Here is a 22,032-nt window from a genome sequence, read left to right as displayed (position 1 = left end):
ACTTTCGAGCTAAATTTAAGTTGATCGGTGCTTCACAAGATTAGTCTACAATTAATATTAACACACATTACTAATAATAATCAAAATCATCATTTTCAACTTCTAATTTCATACTTTAATAAGCAATTTATCAACTAAAAGATCAATCTCACATTCAATGAGTTCATTAACTCTCATTAACTTCATTTGCCTTTAACAACTTAAATAATTACTAATATATCATATAACAATCTAAAATCATCATCAATGACACAAATTACTCACTTCAAACTCTCAAGTTTCAAATAATCAATCAAAACTCTCAAATCTTAAGTTTAATAATTACATTAGGTTTATTAACTCCCATTAGCTCCAACTAACTTTATTAAACCCATCTACCATCATTAATGGCTTTCAACAATCAAAACCTTCATCATTAATGGTACTTTAATGCACAAATCCATCCATAGTCGAGAGCTCACTTTCATAGACATATAAAACCAATATATTTAGGTTTAGATAACTTAAACAACTCTCATTAGTCTCATTTAGACCAATGAGTTTGGACCCATAGCTCTATGTTCAAAAATTCTCATCTCCCAACCTCAAATCTCACACTCCAAAACATGTAGAGAGAAGATGAAGAGATAAGAAAGGCATACTTAGGTGAAATCAAACTCTAATCACCTCCAAAATGCTCAAAAATTGATGTCCTAGCAAAGCAACTATTCTCTCAATCGCCCTCCCTCTATTTCTAGCTCCTTTCTCCCTATTTCGGACGTTTTTTGTGTGTTTAAAAAAATGATTCTAAAAATTATACTACAGTGTAAATTTTTGCACTACAACAAAATGCACAGTGGGCAAAAGTCCAATTTTTTTTTAACAATTTGAGCCCAAATGACCCAATTCACTTTCAAACCTAATTTAAAGTTAAACCCAATAGACCTATTAACCATCTCTAATTATCATCAAACCCATTTAAATTTAAATTTAAATTTATATGTTTATCCTTCATTATCTTAATTAATTAAGGAAATAATTTTTGGGATGTTACATATTACAACCAAGTACAAATAAAATGGATAATGTTGAAGAAAACTACCATTCCCTATGTTAGAAAATATAACACATTTTTAACCAAATTTTACTCCTAACAAAATAGATACTTGTCTTTAAACTAACACTATCTTTATATATTTACTTCTATTTAATAACGTGTTTCACTTTAAAATATATATATATATAGTTATCTATTCAATAGGGGCATTTTTTTAAAAAAAAATAATGATTATACCTTAAAAAACTAAAAATATTTTATATTTTTAAATATACAACCCGTTAAAAAATATTTTATATTTTTTAATGGATGGGGTATATCTTTCCTTCATGCGTAAGACTAAATAAGATTTTAAGAGAGAATATTTGTTTTACATTTGAAAAGAATTTTCACCAAAACCTTAAGAATAAGTTCATATGTATCAAGATAAATGTCTTGCTAAATAGTTCTTGCCCCTAATTGGGTCAAACTTCTTATTGATAGAACGGTTAATAGAAATGGAGACGTGCTTGTGGAGGCCTCATCCAAAATAATCAAAGAAATTAGTTAAAGAGTTTCTCTAGTTATTATTCAAGCACCGTTGTTGAGTTTGTAGCTATTTTTGAATGACTTAACATTTGTTAGAAAGGAAAATTTACCAAAGTTAACGTTTACTCTAACTCATTTAAAAATCTCAAACTTATCCAATGCTATTTTATCCCAAATCATCCCCTTTTTGAAACTATATTGAAGGTTAAAGACTCAGTCATGAGAGATTGAATAATCACTTTTAATTATTTATTTAGAGGAATTAATAAATGTATAAATTAACTTGCTCATCTTTTAGTGGCAATTTTAATATTAAGATTTTGGATGATTTATTCTTCGGATGCATAAAACATCAAAACATATATTTTGACATGACTTTTTTTTTCCTTGCATGTTTGCAACCTTATGTTAAAAAAAATATTTTCACCGAAAGCTTGAAGTTGTTACATCTCACAAAATACGCATAGAAATTTTCCAAAGCTAAACGCCAAAGCTAAAAACAAACACCTTCTTACTTTGCTAATTAAAAGTGTTTTTAGGGAATTCACTTTTGCTTGAATTGCTAATTGGCTACCTTTCACATTCCATTTGCCAATCGGTATGTATCTCTAGAAATGGCCAAAATGTCGTCTGCTAAACTTAAAACACAGTTCTTTTTAACACAGTGGGTCATCCAGAAAGTCCTTTTATTATAAACCTCAAAATTGATACAACGTTTTCTTATTTAAATAATAAGAAAAAAAAACTCATGGGACAATAACATTCTAGTTGTCTTGTTTAATTTTTTTGTGGACTTGATCAAGACAAAAATTAATGGGCGGTCTCTGTTTTATGGATTTCTGCAATGTTCCTTCCAGTGGGTTGGACTTGGAGCAAAGGTTTGTGTTTGGTTACCAGACATGTGGCCTAGTAAAGTTCCTTGGAATTTAGCAATTACAAATTTGATTAATATGAAGCTTCAAAGTTTTACTCCATCTGACATTAGTTCAAAACTCAAATAGAAAATTTTCTCGCTGGAATTCCCCAAACACGCCCCCCAAAAAATTTGTTATTATTTCTCCCTCTCTACAAAGCTTACACTAAGCGTGGCAAATCAGAGCAGATCTTGGCTTAGAATGGAATATGAAGTGGGACATGCTGTTGAAAATCTTTTGAAGATTCCCTCATACCAATTAGAGAATTCCATATCTCCTTATAACATCATTGCTTTTAAAGATTCATTTTGTCTTTTCTATTCTATAGTCTGTTAGAAGTTTGAACACATACTATTTCAAACTTTCATAAACTACTTCTGCCAAAAAAAAATAAAATCGCAAGTATACTTTGTCTTCAATGTCGTCCTCGCATTTGTGCTTTTTTAGAATACAGTTAATATAAAAATAAGTCGCATGCCCCTAGAAAAGTAATGTGATTGTTAAGTATTTGATTATCATTGACAATATGTTAAGATACAGAGTTGAGTATTGTTTGAATATCGTACCTGTACATTGTTTGAACATTTGATTGTCATTATCATATTAAGTTCTGGGTGTTAGTTCTATGTGTGTTAGGACCACAGGGAGTATTCTTTAGCAAACAAGCGGAATAACTCAAACTTGAAGGAAACATGACATTGATAAGACCAAATGTACTGTTGGATGGCTAAAATATTGAATCTCACGTTAAACGAAAAGAGTAACAAGAGGCAATTACTTGGTTATCTGCATAACCATTGTCCCACCCAATGAAACAGATGATAGAAGGATAACTTGAGGGTTCATAAATTTCATGAAGTATTCTTCTGTTGGAAGGAGGAAAATACTAAAACGAAAAGTAAAATTGAGATAAATTTCATGGATTCTCAAGTTTGAGAATGCATGGTGATGATAGAGAGTTTGAGCGTTGAATTGGGGAGAAATGGGAAGAAGCACAGACAGAATGGTTGAATCTGAAAGAAGTTGCAGCTCTTCTCTCTGCTTCAAGGTAGTGACCAAGAGAAGGACCATCCTTCACACTTACTGCATCAGTGGTTTTTTTCGAGCACAATGAGAGCAGCCATGGCTTCATCTTATGACTCTTCTTATTGCTGTCCTTTGTAGGGTCCACCACTGTTCTTCCCCTGTTTAATCTCTGTGAGAGTTCCAGGAGGCTAGAATCGCCAATGAGGGTTCCAAGTGTGATGGTCTTTTCATGGAACAAGGATCCTGGGGACTAGAACACAGAAGACACATAGATGAAGAATCCAACCTCACAAACGTCAAGTATTTTTGAACAAGTAAAGGATGGTTTTACTTCGTCAGGGAAATTTTTGACTGTTTTAATCAATTTGGTCATCAAATTGTCACTCATTAAAGGCTGTTTCTCATTTCTCAATCATTGTAAGATTTGTTTTGTTATCCGTTATTTATTGTGGAATTTTTCAGTTAAACTTCAACAAAAAAATGATGATGATGATGATGATATCAATTATCATCAAATCATTTATATCAAAGTAAAAAAAAAATTAAAGGATAAATTTGCTCCAAAACTTTTTATCTAAAAGCATTGGGCATCTTAAATTTTTTGATGGAGTATTTTTACCTCAAAAAAAAAAGTCCTTTTTTGCCTTGCCGTTAAATTCACCATCAGTTGACCATCGAAGCTCAAGTTTAACTGTTCATAAGACACATGGCATGTTGAGTTGGACGCTTTATTAATAAAAAAAACTAAACCTACTTCGCTTTTGGGTTAATTAACCCAACAAAAGGAAATTGGACCCAAAAAAAAAAAAAAGGAAAGAAATTGGACCAAAAGATGACCAGCGTCGTCCACGTGTACCCATCTCTCATCCCTCTTCCTCCATGGCGTGTGCTTCATCTCCCACTTCACTCGTCGGCGACCATTCTCCCTCACCCACAAACCTTCGCTGTCGACCTTCTAGTAACAAAAAAGAAGTAGATTCGTCCAAATTTAGGCGATAATTGTGCTGCCTTTTGCAAAAGTTACAAAATGAAATTGAATATTGAGAATGTCCAAATTTAAAAACCCCGTTGAGTGTTCAGATCACTTTCAAAATTCTAAAACTACCTTTGAGAAAAACAAGAGGCAAAGAGCTCCCTCAATTGATTAAACCCATTCTTGTTTGACCCATACCTACTCGATTTTTGCCAGATTCATTTGCCGATTCAAAACAAAGAACAAGAAAGAACATTTACAGATTCAAAACTCAAACAACTTGTACAGATTTGCAGATTAAAAACAAAATTTCTCACTAATTTCAAAATAATCGAGATCTATGTTCAAAGTCGCATCTTCTCACGGGGAACTTTCTATTCATCGCAGGTCGAGATCAATGAGATTGAAGACGATGGTTAAATGTCACCATTGTCCTCATCAGTTCGCCGTCTCTTCCTTATCATCACACCAGCCACAGGAATCGAGCACTCAAGCTTCTATCAGTTCCCCGTCTCTCCTTTATTGAAACACATTCGAGGCTAATTGAGCAATTTCGACGAGAACCCATTGCTCTTTTTTTAGCACACGAAAATGGGAAAGGTTCCTACAATTTTCCGGTATGGTGATGAAGACCAAAGAGGAAAAGGAAACGGCGTCTCGAGCTAATACAAACAGAGCAGGCTTAGTTTTCTTTTTTATTAATAAATTGTCCAACTCAGCATTGCCATGTGTTTCACTAACAGTCAAACTTGAGTTTTGATGGTCAACCGACGGTGAATTTATAACGGCAAAAAAGCACCCTTTTTAAAAGTTTTAAGAAAAAATTACTCTATTAAAAAATTTAGAATGCCCGACGTTCTTAAAGAAAATGTTTCAAAACAAATTTGTCCTTTAACTTTAAAATAAATAATGATAATAATTGATTAACGATATGAACGATATATTCCTATGACCATATTGATAAATGCTAACACCAAGAACATTAAAACAGAGACATTTGGGAAACTAATAGGGAATCCAGCAATGATAATAAAAAAGAAGCAAAAACAGAGCAACTATCATGAATTGAATTGGTTGATCTTCAAAGATCACCAACCTGGGATTCAAGATCTGAAGAAGGATGAGTGAACGAAGTGGGAGAAGCAGTGAGTATTGATCCAGAGAAATCACTGTCATTTTGTACCAACCCAATCCTCCCATGCAGTAATCCGAAGGGCCACCCTTCTTCCTGCATTATCATTCTTCGGAATTTAAAAGTAACTATCTCAAAATGACTAAACTAGACGAAAACTGATAAAATAAATAAATAAATAAATATCAAATTTTACTACTTTAAACCAGAATAATAGTCCTGAGATCCATAAATATGATTTTTGTCTTGAAAAACTGTAGCGTTTACAGTTTCAAGCACTTGAAGTCCGACCATCGCCCACCTGAAGACCTCAACCCCAAAATGCGTAAAACAAAAGGGAGAAGGCCACAAACTTTCTTCCCTGATATTTGGTCCTCCGATTGATTCAAAGAAAATAACCGAAAAAACGCATAATAAGGAAGATGGTACCTGCAGAGCCATGATTACTGTGTTTGCTGAAGGATTGGTGGAGACGAGGTTTGAACGAAATAGAGGGAAGAGTGAAGGATTAGTGTCATTTTCACATCCTACATTATCAGAGACATAGCACCAAACAGGTTGAATTCGAAAAACAAAAGGGGTCCATGATCAACAGCAATGGAGTAAATTTTGGGATGCTAAATGTAAAAACTGCAACATTAATAGACGCAGGCGATTTCTGGCTCCAATTCAAGACAATTCAACATCGTTTCCCCTGAAACCCGCAAAGTCAGAGAGTGAGAACTACGAGAGTGACTTCCCACCAAGATCCTGTGTTTTTGAGGGGACACAAGTTGGTGGTGGTAGGGCAAGTTAGAGCAGTTTCGGTACACATATTAATGACCCTGTCCTCTCAAATAAATGTTGGTTCTTATATTTAATTCATCAAGTGTGTATATTTATATGTTGTTCTGATTATCGTATAAATAAATTACACGATTTATTTGGGAACAATTAAGTTATATTTTTTTAATTTTATGCTCCAATATTCTGAAAAAACTTGGGGTGTTATTTCTACACACCTAAGCCAAATTCCAACTCTCGTGATGTAAAACTGTTTTTATTAACAGTGGTCTATCTTATCTATTTTAATCCATGCTTGAATTGCTACATATATATAAACTATTATCAAACAAATTTTTGGCTACACTTTTATTTCAACTTTGTGCGTGAATAGAAAATATAAAATCATATAATTCAAGTATTTATTGAGATAGAAAGAATATGGGAGAATGATAAATAAATTCCATTACAATAGGCAAATAATAAATAAGTATCATGAAATACAATAATTACTTTAAAGTTACATTATCTAACATAATTTTATTGAACATAATGACTTATGACATTATATTAAGTTTAAGTTTTGATAATGATAAATATAGGTGTATTATTTTAGCTATATGTTTGAGAATATAGAATAGCAGACTATATGGATTAGTTGTTCTCTTACATATATTAGTTAACTATAACTATAGAATAAATTTTTTAAAGTGATTTTACTTATATTGTTTCGTACTATTTGGGATTTGAAAAAATAATTTATGTTCTCAAAAGTTATTTTATCCTATTATATTTTTTCTTATCCTAAATTGATTATATATCTAAGAGTGATCAAAGTGTTAGTTTTCATAATTTGGATATTTATAATATAAGATTTTTATATGCATGGCATGATATAATAACTTTTACACTAATTCCCATGCATATTGATACTTGAACTAACCACTTTATTTATGACACATTATTGAAGGTTATTTAAAGTAAAAATATGAGTGAGCATGAAGAGATAGCTATTGAAGTAATTATTAGCATGCTTCACTCAAGAATGAAAAACATAAGAAATATGAGAAAGATGATCCAATCAGAGCTCAAGTGAATGAAGATTTACAAGCTTCGATCCATGATAGGTTTGGTCTTGATAAGTATAATATTATTAAGCTTTCTAATCATTATGTTAAATTCATTGTTTTATATGCATCATAACATTCAGTTTATTTTTAAAATAAATATTGAGATATAACTTTAATCTTGTTTTCAACCAGTTATATCTCAAAAGATTTGAAAATGTTTTTTCTTAAAAATTATTTAAAAACTAACTCCATAAAGCTTCTTAAAATTTATATTTACTCATAATGAAATTATGTTATTAACATTTGAAGTTCACTAAGAGGTTGGGAGATATTTAGTTTTGACCTTGATTCAATATTTTCTCTACATCTCTTAATATACAAATCTATTTAATGTGAAGTTTCTTTTGTTTAAAAATAGACTTATAAATCTTTCTAAAGACATCTATTTCATTCAAAATAGATTTTATATGAAGTAGATATGATTTTTTAAAATTGGTTGTTAAAACTTCCAATAGTCGAAAAAATGCTGCTAACCTTTTCTCACTTTTTTAGTCATATCTTTCAAACTGCTTTGAATTTTTAAGTGGGTATTATTTTGTTGGAAACTAAACATCTAGAGCTTTCCAATATAACCTTCCTGAGGTTAAACTGCAATTGTCTCTAAATCATGACAATTTAGGGTTTAACCCTTAAAGAATTACAAAATTATAAAATTTTACAAAAGGAATTTCTCAAAATTCTTTCAAAGAAATCTCAATCTCAATAATTCAAATTTCAAACATTTTTTAAGAAGTTCATATTAGAGTTTTAAAAGTAAAGTGGAAGCTTAAAAATCAATTGAAACCCAAAATGATGAGTTTTAATACTCAAAAACAAATTTTGTGTAGAAAATGACACGTACGCCGCAGCTTACGACATGTGTGCCACAACATGCCTTCTCTGTGTCATGAGTCGTGGCGCATTGCACAAAATTTGATAACATCAATGCTGTCATTTGACAGCATAGAGAACGGACTTTCAATGCATCCCAAATCTCTATCCGACATCCAATTGAGGTGTCTTCTCTGTGCCATGAGTTGCGGCGCATTGCACGAAATTTGATAACATCAGTGCTATCATTTAACAGCATATGGAGCAGACTTTCAACACATCCCAAATCTCCATCCGACGTCCGACTGAGGTGGTTTTGGTGTCTACACAAAGCTTTCTCCTAGCTCTAACTAATGGCATCAGTTTCACACTCAAACTCATTTTTTATCAAAAGTTAGACATGAAAACCCATTATGACCACTTTTTCACAAAATTTTCCAAATGGGATGTCCCAACTCAACCACACGCGTCAATAGTTCACACTAATCATTCGATCACACTCAATGGACTCTTGCGGGCCCATGCCGCAATACACCATATACAATAAAAAATGCTTATCTCATAAAATCACCACTCGACCCTTATTTTCACAAAACATAAAAGGGGAGGAAATGTTGCACAAAATCAACAATTTCATTCCAAATTTCTCAAAATACATATGTTTCTACTTATACAAGTATTTTGACCCTATTCACTGGTTAACAACCAAAACTCACTAACTCAGGGTATAAAATACACTAATTATACACAAAATCATGCAAGTAGTACATAAATCATGTCAAATAATCTTAATTGGCAATTACATTAACAAATACACATGAAAATAATAAAAGAGAGGCATATAAAGGATTACTCCATAATCCTAGGCCTCTGTATGTTTTTCTCGATTTGGATCCGATAAGCTAGGCACTGAAAATATTGAGAATTGAGGGGTGAGTATAACCACTTAGTAACCAAGTTTCACTTAACCTATACAGTTGCATGTCAATTGTAAATAAATACAATTAGGCAAACAAGCACGAATAACATATAACATTCAGTCACAATTCACAAACTAGCAACCATGTGATCGGGCTTGCCACAAAACACTTTATCATGTTATTTAGCAAAAACATAATACAAGGTCGCAAAAATAACAACCATGCACCCTCAATACATACTGGACTACAAAACTAACAACCATGTAGCCGAACTTATATGCATAATCACATGCCAACCTTATGTCCTCCTGTTACCTCCGACACAAAACCGGTGGCTATCATATGGCTACGTTCTTCATGAACTAACCCAGCCTTCCACTTGTGAGGAGCTATCGAGCCAAGGTTAACTCACTCTCTTATATAATTTAGTTTCCCTTAATACTAACAACCATGGGGTGTCGTACCCCCTAATCTAGCCTCCTGATGAATTGATGGAGATTAGTTAGGTTTGAGTCCCTCATAAAACAAGTGGGACAATCTTGAATCAATCATGGGACAATGACTATCTCCCGATTTCAACGGTTGGTGCCAAGGTTAGTTCCTGCTTCCAATGATTACTGCCAATACCACATAGATTTCAACCAATCTACTTCGCTCCCTAGGTGAACTCCCGCCAGTGATCATGCTATGCACATTTTTCACATAATATGTATTTAACAATCAATTCATAATACATGAACTTACATAACTCAATACTCCACAATTCAACACATAATATATCACAATTCTTCACCCATAGTAATAAATCATAATCAATTTCATAAAACACCAAGGGTGGCAAAAGCAAGGTTTTTTTTTTTCAAAAACCATTTCACAAATTAAATACTTTGTCAATATGCATCATTAATTTAGCTCATAATTCACATTTCACAAACACATTTAACATTCAACTATAAAGATTAAGTTTTCCTTAGTTATCTCAAACCTTTGAGAGGTCAAAGGTTTACCCCTCACTATACCAACTTTCCAAAGCTTTAACAAGCTCGAATGGTGTCAAAAATAAACCTCTCTCCATCAATGCCAAAAGAATTTCATCATTGTCTAACTCTTAAAATTTTATCAACATATAACTCCACACACTCTATTTTTATCAACTCATAATCACTACCCATTCATACCTCATGGGCTTATTAAATTTCATTGATGTATGTTATCATTAACAATACTTCAAACCATCATTAATGCACATAAACATCTACCAACTACCTCATAAATATCATTTTTTAGAAAATAAATGCTCCCATAGACTAACCACATTAAACAATATATTAAACAACTCCCATTATACTTATTTTTATCAATAGAATCGAACCCATACCCCTATGGACTAAAAATTAATTTTCCAACTCAAACCCTACCATAAATCATCATAAATAAGGGAGAGAAAGGAAGAATGCTTAGATTATTTACCTTGAGTATTTGGGAGCTTCAAAATGTCAACAATAAGAACCAATGAGCATGCCCTAGCAGAGCTTCAACATTCTCTTCGTTTTCATTCTCTTCTCTCTTCTGTTTTCTCACACAGACGCAATTTGATTTATCAAAAATTTTGCCCATACGTCACAGCGCACGCTGCCCTCTGCCGCGGCGCATAGCATAGAGGAGCCCATTGCATTTAAATCTGTTTCTGTGCACCGTGGCAGACTAACCACATGCCATGGTGTGTGGCACAGAGAATAATTCTTCACTTTTTTCTTCCTCTTTCCTTGCCCGGGTGGCCCGCCATTGATCCAAATCCAATTCTAGGGCTAAAATCACAACAATTATGCTAGGTTAAGCCCCTTTGGCCATACACATCATTAACTCACTAATTATCCTCATTAGGTTAAAAAACCAGAGTTAAATTTTCTTGATTGTTACGTCCAACATAGGTTATTTTCTTGTTTTGGATTAAAATGAAAAAGTTATGATTGATATAATTTAACCCATAAACTGTGTTACGAAAATGTGCTTATAGCATCGGTGCTGTGCTTTTAACACTATGCTATTCCTTTATTTTTGACCAAAAAAAAACTTTTCTTTAGCACCCATACTAAGTACTAACACCTATGCTATTAATATTTTAGCACTAGTACTACTTTTCTACACCGGTACTATTCTTCAAAGCTTTGAAATAGAAGATTTCATTTAATTTATATTAACAACGATACGTTTTATCAATAAGTATGTAATAAATCCTCATTTGAGAAAAACATTTATTTTTATAAAATGAAAAGTATCATCATCTTTTACGAAGAGCCTTATATTGATACTATCAAAGTAACACCTGTGTTATTTTCATTTTGTTGTCATTTTTTCTTATCATAGCACCAATATTATAGCAAATAGCACCAGTACTAAATTGCTCTTTCATGCTCTATTTTTTGTTCTTAATTCTAAACTCTTCAAAACTCATTTCTTAGTTATTCTTTTCATCTGCAATCAATTGTATACACTTAATAATCTTCCTAAAATGTATCTAAACACAATTATTGCTTGGATCAAACTCTTTGTGATTCATTTTTTTATTTATACCACCTATGCTAAAATGCTTTACCGATATAAACCTTTACCTACTTTTGCCAGAGCATTAAATGCGTAAATGCCATTATATTTGCTTCTAGCTTTAACACGTAAACCCATCTGAAAAGCTGTCAATGCCTACTATCCTTTTCAAGTAACAATACTGTTATAAAGCAACAAAGCTACATTATAACAACAATGTTAGAGATCGAACAATAATGAAAAATTGATTGTATTTAATGAATACTTTACAAGACACAAAGAAAACTCTACCGAAAGTATTAAATAGACTTACATAAGAGAGAAGGAGACTACTCCAATGGCTATTTTAAATGAGTCTAACGGATCATTGTTCAACTCCAACTATAAAAGGGCTCATCTATAAATAGCAAAGCAAAAAAGTGAGTGACACAAGCTGTGATATTCAATACCTTCGATTACTCTCTATATTTGTCTCAAATATTATTGTACTTCAATGTGTTCATCTATTCAATGAGTGAGTTTTTATCAGAATCACTTTGTGATCAAAATCTCTCTATTATTTATTTGAGCAAACTTAAGATCAAGAGATTTTAAGTGAGTGCTAAAATTACCTCTGTGAGGGGGAAAGAAACAGACTTATAAGTCTAAGAGATTGTAAGTGGTTTCCCAAGTACCCAGATTGAACTTGTAGGATTTTTGTAATGGAGAGTAATATAGACATTAAATCTGAGATTATACTGTGGCTTCATAAGTGCCTAAATTGAACTTGTGATTATAGTGAAAAATCTCATAAGGTTTTTGAGGATTGAACATAGGCCAAGTGAATTAGGCTGAACTAAAATAAATTCATTATGTATTACTCTATATCTCTCTCATCTTCATTAGCTCTATTTATCCTATCAATATTCATAGTTCAAATTTCTGTGATCAAAAGCTTTTGGTAAAAAATCAAAAGACACCCAATTCACCCTCCTTTTCAATGACCAACATATCTTACAAGTTTTTTGTAAAATTACATTTTTAATCCTAAGCAAAATAATGAGGCATAGTTGTTAAGGATAAAGATAATGTTATTAATATAGGCAGCATAATCATTAGCTTAGTTATGCAATAACAAGTATATTTTCTATATTAATAACTTCATCTTAGTAATTAACAATTTTAATTTAAATATTAACAACATAATTAATCATAATTTTAATTTAATTATGCAATAAAAATTGTGCTTCTTACATTAACAACTTTACATTCAGTATTAACAATTTTAGTTTAGATTTTAATAAATACACTTTCTATTATTTTATAGAGGTTCAAAAATATAATTTTACAAAAGAAATTAACAAATAAGTACCTAAATAGTAAATACCCAATTTTGTGGTACTATTTTATCATTTCAAGAGATTTATTTGTATTTTTTCAAAGAATATTACTTCATAATAAAACAAAATCCTTAACGGAAAAAAAAGATCCTATTGCAATAGTATTGTAGATTTAATATTTTCATACATTCGGAACCATTATAGAATATTATAGCTTTACACACAATTGGGCAAAAAGCAAAAGCTCATGGCCTGGGAGGACACCGTCACAATCAACAGTACTCTGTAATATTATAATATCATCAACCAACGTAGCCTGCACCGCCACTAGATCGGTATTCTCCAATTCCTAACAAATCCTGGAAAAGTATAATTGAACCAGAAATTAGTAAAATAAGTTAGCATTTGAATTTGGCCCGTGCGAACATGAAACTTTCAAGGCAGGCATAATAGAGAGAGTAAGTTAAGGGGTTTTCGTTTTTGTTTTTGTTTTTAATAAAAAAGAGTCATTTTAACAAGCGGCACACAGTGGAGAAAGTGGATTTGTTGCTAATAAAGTTTAAAGTAACGGGAACATGAATATGAAGAAACTTTTTTTTTTTTTTGGGTGTAAAATCGTCGTTGCTTTAATGGCACAAGCAAGTTTTATTAGATGATCCGAGGTTAGACACTTGGCATATATTGGCTGGCCACATGACCATGTAGCAATATGAAGTACAAGTAAATTTAAGATTATATGGACTGCTATTTAACTCATTTGAAGTATTTAAGTCTCATTTGTTATAATGAAAAATTTTTTAATAGAATTAAAATTGAAATTAAAATTGAAATTGAATTGAATTATAAAAGTTTGTTTGATATAAGTATGGAATCCGATATAATTTTAATAATTTATGTATTTAAAATAATAAAAATATCAAAATACCCCCTTGCTAGAAAAAAGTCCCAGCACACCTCTCCTACCACCCACGACCTCGACAGTTCAGCTGCATGGAAAGAGAGATGCCATGGAGAGAGAGGGGAAAGAGAGAGGGGGGGGAGACGTCGTGGGTGGTGGCTAGTGTCCAAGAGCCTCCACGAGCTCAAGCACCTTTGCAAGTCCTCATCCTGCATGTAGATGAGCGATGCCCAGATTTGGGTGAGCGCCGCCGTGACACATGATGACACTTGCCTCAACTAGTTGGGCCCTATCCATGACTGCAAGTCCCTCCAAGCTGCCTTTGCCTTTATCGCTAGAGTTGGGTGCTTTAAGGTTATGGTTTATGATAATGCAGCGATTAAGATTCATGGACCAGACCCATTGACAAACTTTGTGACTCCTCCATCGAGAGAAAAGGCCGACGAAGCAGAGGCGGCGGTGAAAATGAAAATGAATGTGGTGGTGAAGTCAGAAGCGTCCAGCTCCGGCTATGATTTTGACAACAAATCACATTGTCTACCATCTTCCACGTCAGTTCTGCAATTCAAAAGCAATTGCAGTGAAGAGACCAAGCCACAAAGGGCATGAGAATTAGAGAAAGAAAGCGAGGCAAAGGCAGCTGAAGTGGAAGATGTATTCTGGGAGTGTGAAAGTGAATCAAGAGAAGGAGGATTATTTCAAGTTCGACATGCCAAAGGAGGATTACTTTGGATTCAATACGCCAGATTGGGAGCAAGTGTTCAGTTTCTCAATGTCAAAACCAGAATACTTGTTATTGTTCAAAGAAACTCCATCGTTTCTAGGGGAGACGATGCCAATGTTAGCAGAGGAAGATTTCAGAGTGATCAAACCAAGAAAAAAAAAAGCCAGAGATAAGATAGAGGGTATGGTGGTCTGAAAAGATTAATTCCATAGAATCTAACCGATTCCATCCTCATTATGATGGAATCCAATTCAAGAAAATTTCCTTGAATCTGAATTCCCAAGAATCACAATTCAAATGTACCAAACTTGTCTTTCTCAGGATTCCATTTCCATTTCTGATTTTTTTTGGATGATTCTTTCATACCAAACATGGCCTTAGGTGGAGGGAAAGCAGCTAAAGCTATGTAGTGATGAATAACTTAAGTATAAAAAGGGAAATTTACGACATTGATAAAAGATGACCTACTTGACATGCTTTGTTTTTGGCTCTCGTCTCTGCTGTGCTAGGTACGTCATGATTCGGTTTCTGAAATCTCTTCTCACGCCGCTCACAAGAGCCCCATCCATCTGAGAACCTGCCTCCCCTGATAGTGATGGGGTTAACCAAAGAATGGCAACGTGATTGTGGTGTAAATGAGAAGAAATTAAAGAAGTGACATGAATCGCAACTACCAAACAAGAAACATACTGCATGTATGCCCGAACCACAAACTCAGCGCGCTGAACATTACGATTCTCATCAAACTCAATATTCTTGTCTCTAATTTCAAAAGAAATATTGAAGAAGCAAGATATCTTCCTCCAACCTGTAGGAAACACTTGCACCGTATTACATTTGACCTGATCTACTATGTTCAATGAAAAATGAAGAAACTTCGTTTACCTGACTTTTTTATGAAAGGCTTCCCCGAAATCAATGTATAATCAGTCTTCTCCAAAATCTGTCAATTGAAGGCACAACCAATCAGCAAGGCATTGTTTAGGCAAATCGCAGCTAAGAAAGGGGCACCCAAAAAAAAAAAAAAATCGCAGCTAAGAGAACAAAATTACCACCACTAAACTCCCGTACCTACATTAGATTACTTGCAAATCACAAGAAGTCAAAATACTGGATACTTGAATGACTTCTTCTGGCGATACATTTGCAATATCATATGCAGAAAGATCGCAGACATAAATTTTATTACTTATTTAGCCCCCATCTGAAAGCATCTGCTCATGTACCTTTGGGTTTGGATTACAAATATTATGACCAAATCAAAGTCGTCGAACATATCTAATCAAGTATGCTTGGAATAAGTTATGTTTGCCAAGAAAATATGGTTTGGTTTCAACCAGTAAGGATATTTAAAAAGACTGCAGCTTAGTGTGCGATTATTCAAATAGGATCAGAGTCAGGAGGGAAAAAAATACGTTCACCCAGCTTCCTGATTGATGGCAGATGAGAAATTTTACGTTGGTCAGCTAACATTAAATGAATAAGCCTCACAAGAGAATGCCTTGAAAAGATGCAAATGATAATAAGAATTATGATTTCTTGCTAGCATTATACTATCAGAACAATAGATATATTACAGTGATCCTAAATACAGACCTCTCAATGTTTCTTTATGTCAAGTATATAATTCAGTTATCTCTTCCGTTCTATAACAATGAAGCATCCTTCTGAGGTTCAAATTTCGCATTATCATTAACCAATACTTAATTAAACATACAAACAACTAACAAGTATATCGGAATAGTTACCGCCATGGCTGTATTTTGGTATTCCTTGAACAATGAAACTGAAGGGAACTTCCCAGAAAATCCATACATCGTGATCTCCCTCTCCTCGCTCCTGTCATTGTACCCTGGAGAGACCTCTGTATAAGGACTAATCTCTTTCACTCGAAGCCTCCCTATCTCAGGCGACAGATGCGCCTCCCGTGACGAATAAAAAGCTGCTGCCGATGGCGTTCGCTGCCCATTATTCACCAGAGCCAGTGGACTACTCTCGCTCGTCTCTGAAGGACAAATCCTTGCAAACTTCCTAGGAGGCCGGTACGACCAAGGCTCATGATCCACTTCACCGTCGCCTGTAGCCTTGGATTCGATGGAAGCTGAAGGGGAATCCCTCGAGATTCTCTGGAACTTGGTCGGTGGCAAGGGTTTTGAGATCGGAGATGGGGATGTGGTATTATTATATTTGATGGCAAGGGATTTGCACTTGGTTGTGGAACGGGAGGCAGTGGCGGAATCAATGACAGCCCACAAAGCGGCGTCGTCGAGGTCCTTATCGTCGATTTGGGAGTAAGCTATTGGGGAGGCCATTTTCTGAAGTGGGGGGGAATTAAGAGGAGGGTTTTCGACTGAGAAGCTCAGGGCTAGCGGAAGAGAGAAAATGTTCGGATTTCATAGTGAGACTCTGATAGTCAGATGGGCGATCGGATTAACCGAGGAAGATAAGGCTTCTTCTCGACTGTGACAGTGTGAATCCCCACCCTGCATCTGCAATCCGAAGATCGTAAGATGCGCGGGTTATTTGAATTCAAATCCGCTTCGTCTGGTGAGGATCTAAACGTCGTCGTCCTGAGATAGAACCATATTCACTTTAAAGTCGATAATTCGAATGAACAAAACTTATTCAAATTAAGTTCAATTCAAACCTACTTATTTGAATTAAACTTAAAGTATCATATATACTCTAAAAAATTTATATAGTCAAGCTCGACCCTAATACCTTCAGGTTTTGAATTTATTCGAGTTGACCCGAATACTTGAAACTTTTTAAAATATTTTTTCTTTTATTTTTTAAATCAATTTTAAATTTAAATAATTTTATTAAATATAAAATATTATTTTAATTTTAAAAGAATAAAATAAAAAATAACTTATTAACTTTATACTTAAGTAATTCTGTTATTGTTTGGTTTTATTTTGTGTAATTTATTCATGAATATTTTCTTTATTTATAAATTAATATCTTAATTATTTAAATATTACTCTTATCATAGTCACATACAAATTTTTTTATATTTTTTAATTAAATTATATTATTTTCATTATAATTTAATTGATCTCAATTCAGTCACAATTAAATTACTAACTTAAAATTATTAACCCAATTTGGTTAAAGTTTTTAATAACTTTTGAGTAAATTATACTTTTTATTTTTATAAATATAAAAAAATAGCCATCATGATATTATATAAAGCAAAATTATTTAGTTATAAGTAAAATGTTATTTTTGAAATCATTTTTCTTTAATTTTTTATATTGCTTAACCCTTACATATAAAAATTGTTTACTCTAATTTATTCTTAATTTTTAATTAAGTCTAGTATGAACAATAATCAAGTAATTACTCACGAATATTATTCTCTTTATTATGTTTATCTAGTAGTAGAGTCAGAAATTCGTACATACTTAAATTTTATTTTAATTTTATTTTTTCTTTAAAATTAATTATCTTATTTTATAAAAATATAAAATTAATTTTTTATAACAAAATGATGTATTGGACTCAAAAAATATTAAAAAAATTGGGTCTTAAAATATAAAAATAAATACTTTCTTCGTTAAAAAATGTATGGCATTTTAATTAAATCTCATCTCCTAATAAAGTAGTTACCTATTTTTAAATTAATCATATCTTTTTATCTTTACCTCTATTAAATATCCTATAATAAATATAAAGCCGTTATTAATAGAAATATTTTTGAAAAAAAGGCAATGATTACACTTCAAAAAACTAAAAATATTTTATATTTTTTAGCTTCCAACTCCTCAATGGAGGGAGTATTAAAATATATTTTAATATTATTTTGAGACATTTTATCGATTAAAAATAATAAAAATATGAAAATATAACTATTTTTAATTTTTTTAAATAACTATAATAATATACTCAAATATATAGTATTTTGGTATAAAATGATATAAAACTTAAAAAATTACTTACTATTTATTAAATTTTATATATTTTTTAAAAAAATTATTTTTTTATTCGAGTATTCGAACCAAGCGCAAACCCTATTGGACTTGGCTCAAATTTTCTTGGGCCTATTCGGGTGAAACATTAAAAAATAATTTTTTTAGGCTTTACCCTAAATTTTCAAGTAGGTTCAGACTTGGTCTAAATTACCAACTCTATCTACTTATTTGCTTTTTCATTCCACCGATGATGACCACTGAGCTCATCATTCAAAACGCTCTGTTTGACTAAGTAGAGATCATCCTGACCATTTGTGGCAGTATAATTTGATTTATTTGATCATTTAAAATTCACTCCTCTATAGGTCAACAATTGGGTGGGATTGTGTTTTCATTCTCTAAATTTTCCCACAAAAGTTCATATTAGAGCAAAGTAAGAGATGGATGGCATAGAAACAGGGCATAAAGAAGGAAGAGATTGCATTGAAACAACGTAAGAAGAAAGAAGAGATTGTTTCCAAATTGAGGATGAAGAAGGAATAGATGGATTGATGCAAGCTAGACAAGAGGAGGAAGGAAGAAATGGATCACTACAAGCTCAACAAGAGGAGGAAGGAAGAAGACAAAGGTGGGATCCAGTATACTAGTTACTCACGCGTGCACGCACATATTGAATGAAATGCATGAAAACAAATAACATATACAACCTGAAATGGGTGCTAATACACATACACATAAAATGTTGAAACTAAAAAGAAGAAGTTGAAACTGATACTATCACACACACACACACATAACTTAAAGGGAGTTAAATACACGCCCATATATATAAACCTGAAAGGAGTTAAATATAAAAAAATAATATTATAATTTTATCTTGTTATGAATTTTCTTAAAAAATTGAAGATTTGATATTATTTAAATATATATATATATATATATAATGATTCTATTTTGCATAGAGACTTTACAATGTAGGACGAATTGAAACCCGAAATAGAAAGAGAGTTTAGAAGTTGAGAAGAGGCATGAGAATTATAGCAAAAATATGTTAAAAACACTAGGTTTAGACCTATAAAATACAATGGTACAAATAGTAGAAAAGGATGGTTCACTTATTACATATACATATGTATCCATCAAGTATATTACATATAGATATGTATGTTGTGACAAAGGTTATCAAAAAGAAAGTAAAAAGGAGACATATTCTTCTAAGTATCAAGCAGAGATAAGGACAAACTATAAGGTAAGAATGATAATATATTTCATTGATTAAAAGTATAAAATCACTAAATTTGTTTAAGAACATAACCCCCCTTATCCATATTATCAAAAAGGACTTCTTAGCATCTCAAATAAATTTATCAAAAGTTGATGCTTGTGGGATTGATCTAGCAAGAAAGTCTAGGCTCCAACAAAAATTTACTTTTGACCTAATGATTACATATGTTGGAGGTAATTCAAATGTTGGATATACTCAAGTAAATATGCAAAACTATTTACAGAAACAAAGGCAAAGAAGCATGAAGTATGGAGATATAAGGTGTCTATTTGAATATTTTCAAAAATAACTTGCAATGTATCCTACATTCTACCACAAATATCAAGTAGATATAGAGAAACAAATCCCCAATGTGTTTTGGGCAGATGCTATAATGCTAATAGACTATGCATTTTTTGGTGAGATTGTATCTCCAGACGCAATGTATTGCACGAATTGTGATGATTAACCTCTTGCAATATTTTCTAGCTTTGATCATTATGGAAGTATGGCCATTTTTAGCAGCATTATTGTATGATGAAACCATTGTGTCTTTTAAGTGGCTATTAGAAACTTTCTTAGATGCTCACATGCAAGAGAAGCCTAAAACTGTGTTTATAGATCAAGATCAAACTTTGGCGAGAGCTTTGAGTGATGTTCTTCTTAACAAAAAACATTGTTTGTGTACTTGGCATTTAAAGCAAAATGGCATAAAAAACTTAGGAAACTTAATGAAAGATGGATCATATTTGCTAACTAACTTCTATAAATGCATGTCTAAAATTTCAAAAGAAGACAAGTTTGAAGAAGTTTGGAGCCAATTAATCTCTTCTTATGATGTCCATGAAGATACATGGTTGATATCCATGTATAATATCAAAGAGAAATGGGCTTGGTGTTATGTAAAGAATCATTGTGCATTAGGTATGAGAAGTGCACAACTTAGTAAAAGTGTGAATGCTAATGTGAAGAGATGCACAACACTGAGTTTAGATATCAATGAATTCTTTACCACTTTTGACAAAGCTGTAGAAAAAAGCAAGACAAGGAATTGAAACTTGAGTTTGATTCTTAACAACAAATCCTGAAGATGGTTAATCAAAGTATGCCTATGTTGCACCAACTTGTGCTAACTTGTACTCCTACTTCCTTTGACATGTTCCAAGCACAGTAGAGCCTCCAATTCTCTATGATGTTGATTAACCGTAATGAGAAAGGACCATCATATATATACACTGCCCACATGATTGATGAAAGGGGAAAATGGAGAGTTGAGTTTAAACCTAACACACATGAAATTTGTTGCACTTGTCAGATGTTTAAGACCACTATAATATTGTGTTGTTATGCGTTGAAAGTATAAGAGTCAAAGGATGTGAGAATTAGAAAAACCAGAGAAGCAAGAAGTGATGTTGTACATGATGTTGGAGGGTGTCAGATAAAAGCAGACCCAATACTTGAAATAATACAAATATATAGATGATTAATGAATAAAATGGGCATTCTGGCAATAAAGGCAACGCAGAATCTTGAAAGTTTTGAGCGTATTCAAAGATGCATCATTAAATTAGAAAATGAAATTTCGGATAGTAATAAAGATGCTATTGCTAAACCAAGTAGATCATCAATCATAGACTCTGAAAATATGCCTAAAGGATTCAAAAAAAGAGAAGGAAGAAAAAGAAAGCAACACTATAAACCTTAGGAAGAAAAAAAAATTAATGATAAGAAGATGACTTATAAAAGACTAAGAGGTATTGAGTTTTTATTTAAATTACATTTAATACAAAAAGAAATTGTTATTAATTTTATATTTATCTTGTGTGGGGCATTCAAGAGGTACCATCTTGTAGGAAAAGAAGAAAAGATTAAAAAAACAAATTTATAAAGACACAAGCGGTAATAATTTGAACAAAACTTGTATAAACTCAAGAGTCAACATTCTCATACTTAGTAACTCTAACTTAATATATTTTTCCACCATTTGCATCCCAAGCATTGTCATTTACAAGCTTATTGTTGGTAAATATCAATAAATAAGTTATTACTAATAATTATATATAGTTTTCAAAAACTATTAATACTTGGAATGTAGGAGCCTAAAAAAATGGAATCCCATCTCTTGAAGCCATAGAGAT

General features: G+C 32.4%; 2 protein-coding genes across 7 annotated transcripts; both read right to left on the bottom strand.

The window, feature by feature from the left end:
• Nucleotides 1-3,192: 3,192 nt before the first annotated feature.
• LOC129291567 (uncharacterized) lies at nt 3,193-6,328 on the bottom strand. 5 transcript variants are annotated; one of them, XM_054929020.1, is made up of 5 exons: nt 6,039-6,328; nt 5,574-5,718; nt 4,331-4,459; nt 4,124-4,195; nt 3,193-3,754 (listed from the first exon to the last, which is right to left on the bottom strand). In XM_054929020.1, exons 2-5 carry the CDS (start codon nt 5,715-5,717, stop codon nt 3,395-3,397), a joined length of 705 nt encoding a protein of 234 aa, XP_054784995.1. In that variant the 5' UTR covers nt 5,718; nt 6,039-6,328; the 3' UTR covers nt 3,193-3,394. The 5 variants fall into 5 exon arrangements, with proteins under 5 accessions (XP_054784995.1, XP_054784994.1, XP_054784992.1 ...); XM_054929019.1 differs by having other exon boundaries at nt 5,574-5,705; XM_054929017.1 differs by lacking the exon at nt 6,039-6,328 and adding an exon at nt 5,809-6,032.
• Nucleotides 6,329-13,258: 6,930 nt separating this feature from the next.
• On the bottom strand, nt 13,259-17,203 carry LOC129291720 (uncharacterized). 2 transcript variants are annotated; one of them, XM_054929224.1, is made up of 5 exons: nt 16,465-17,203; nt 15,602-15,659; nt 15,407-15,524; nt 15,185-15,302; nt 13,259-13,453 (listed from the first exon to the last, which is right to left on the bottom strand). In XM_054929224.1, the coding sequence occupies exons 1-5, from the start codon at nt 17,026-17,028 to the stop codon at nt 13,397-13,399; spliced, it is 915 nt and encodes a 304-aa protein (XP_054785199.1). In that variant the 5' UTR covers nt 17,029-17,203; the 3' UTR covers nt 13,259-13,396. The 2 variants fall into 2 exon arrangements, with proteins under 2 accessions (XP_054785199.1, XP_054785200.1); XM_054929225.1 differs by lacking the exon at nt 13,259-13,453 and adding an exon at nt 13,466-14,550.
• Nucleotides 17,204-22,032: the final 4,829 nt, after the last annotated feature.

This window comes from Prosopis cineraria, unplaced genomic scaffold (genome assembly GCF_029017545.1).
Source record: "Prosopis cineraria cultivar Desert tree isolate PC_DT_omini unplaced genomic scaffold, ASM2901754v1 PC13, whole genome shotgun sequence".
Classification (NCBI taxonomy): domain Eukaryota; kingdom Viridiplantae; phylum Streptophyta; class Magnoliopsida; order Fabales; family Fabaceae; genus Prosopis; species Prosopis cineraria.
This window is presented reverse-complemented; position numbering and strand designations above follow the sequence as displayed.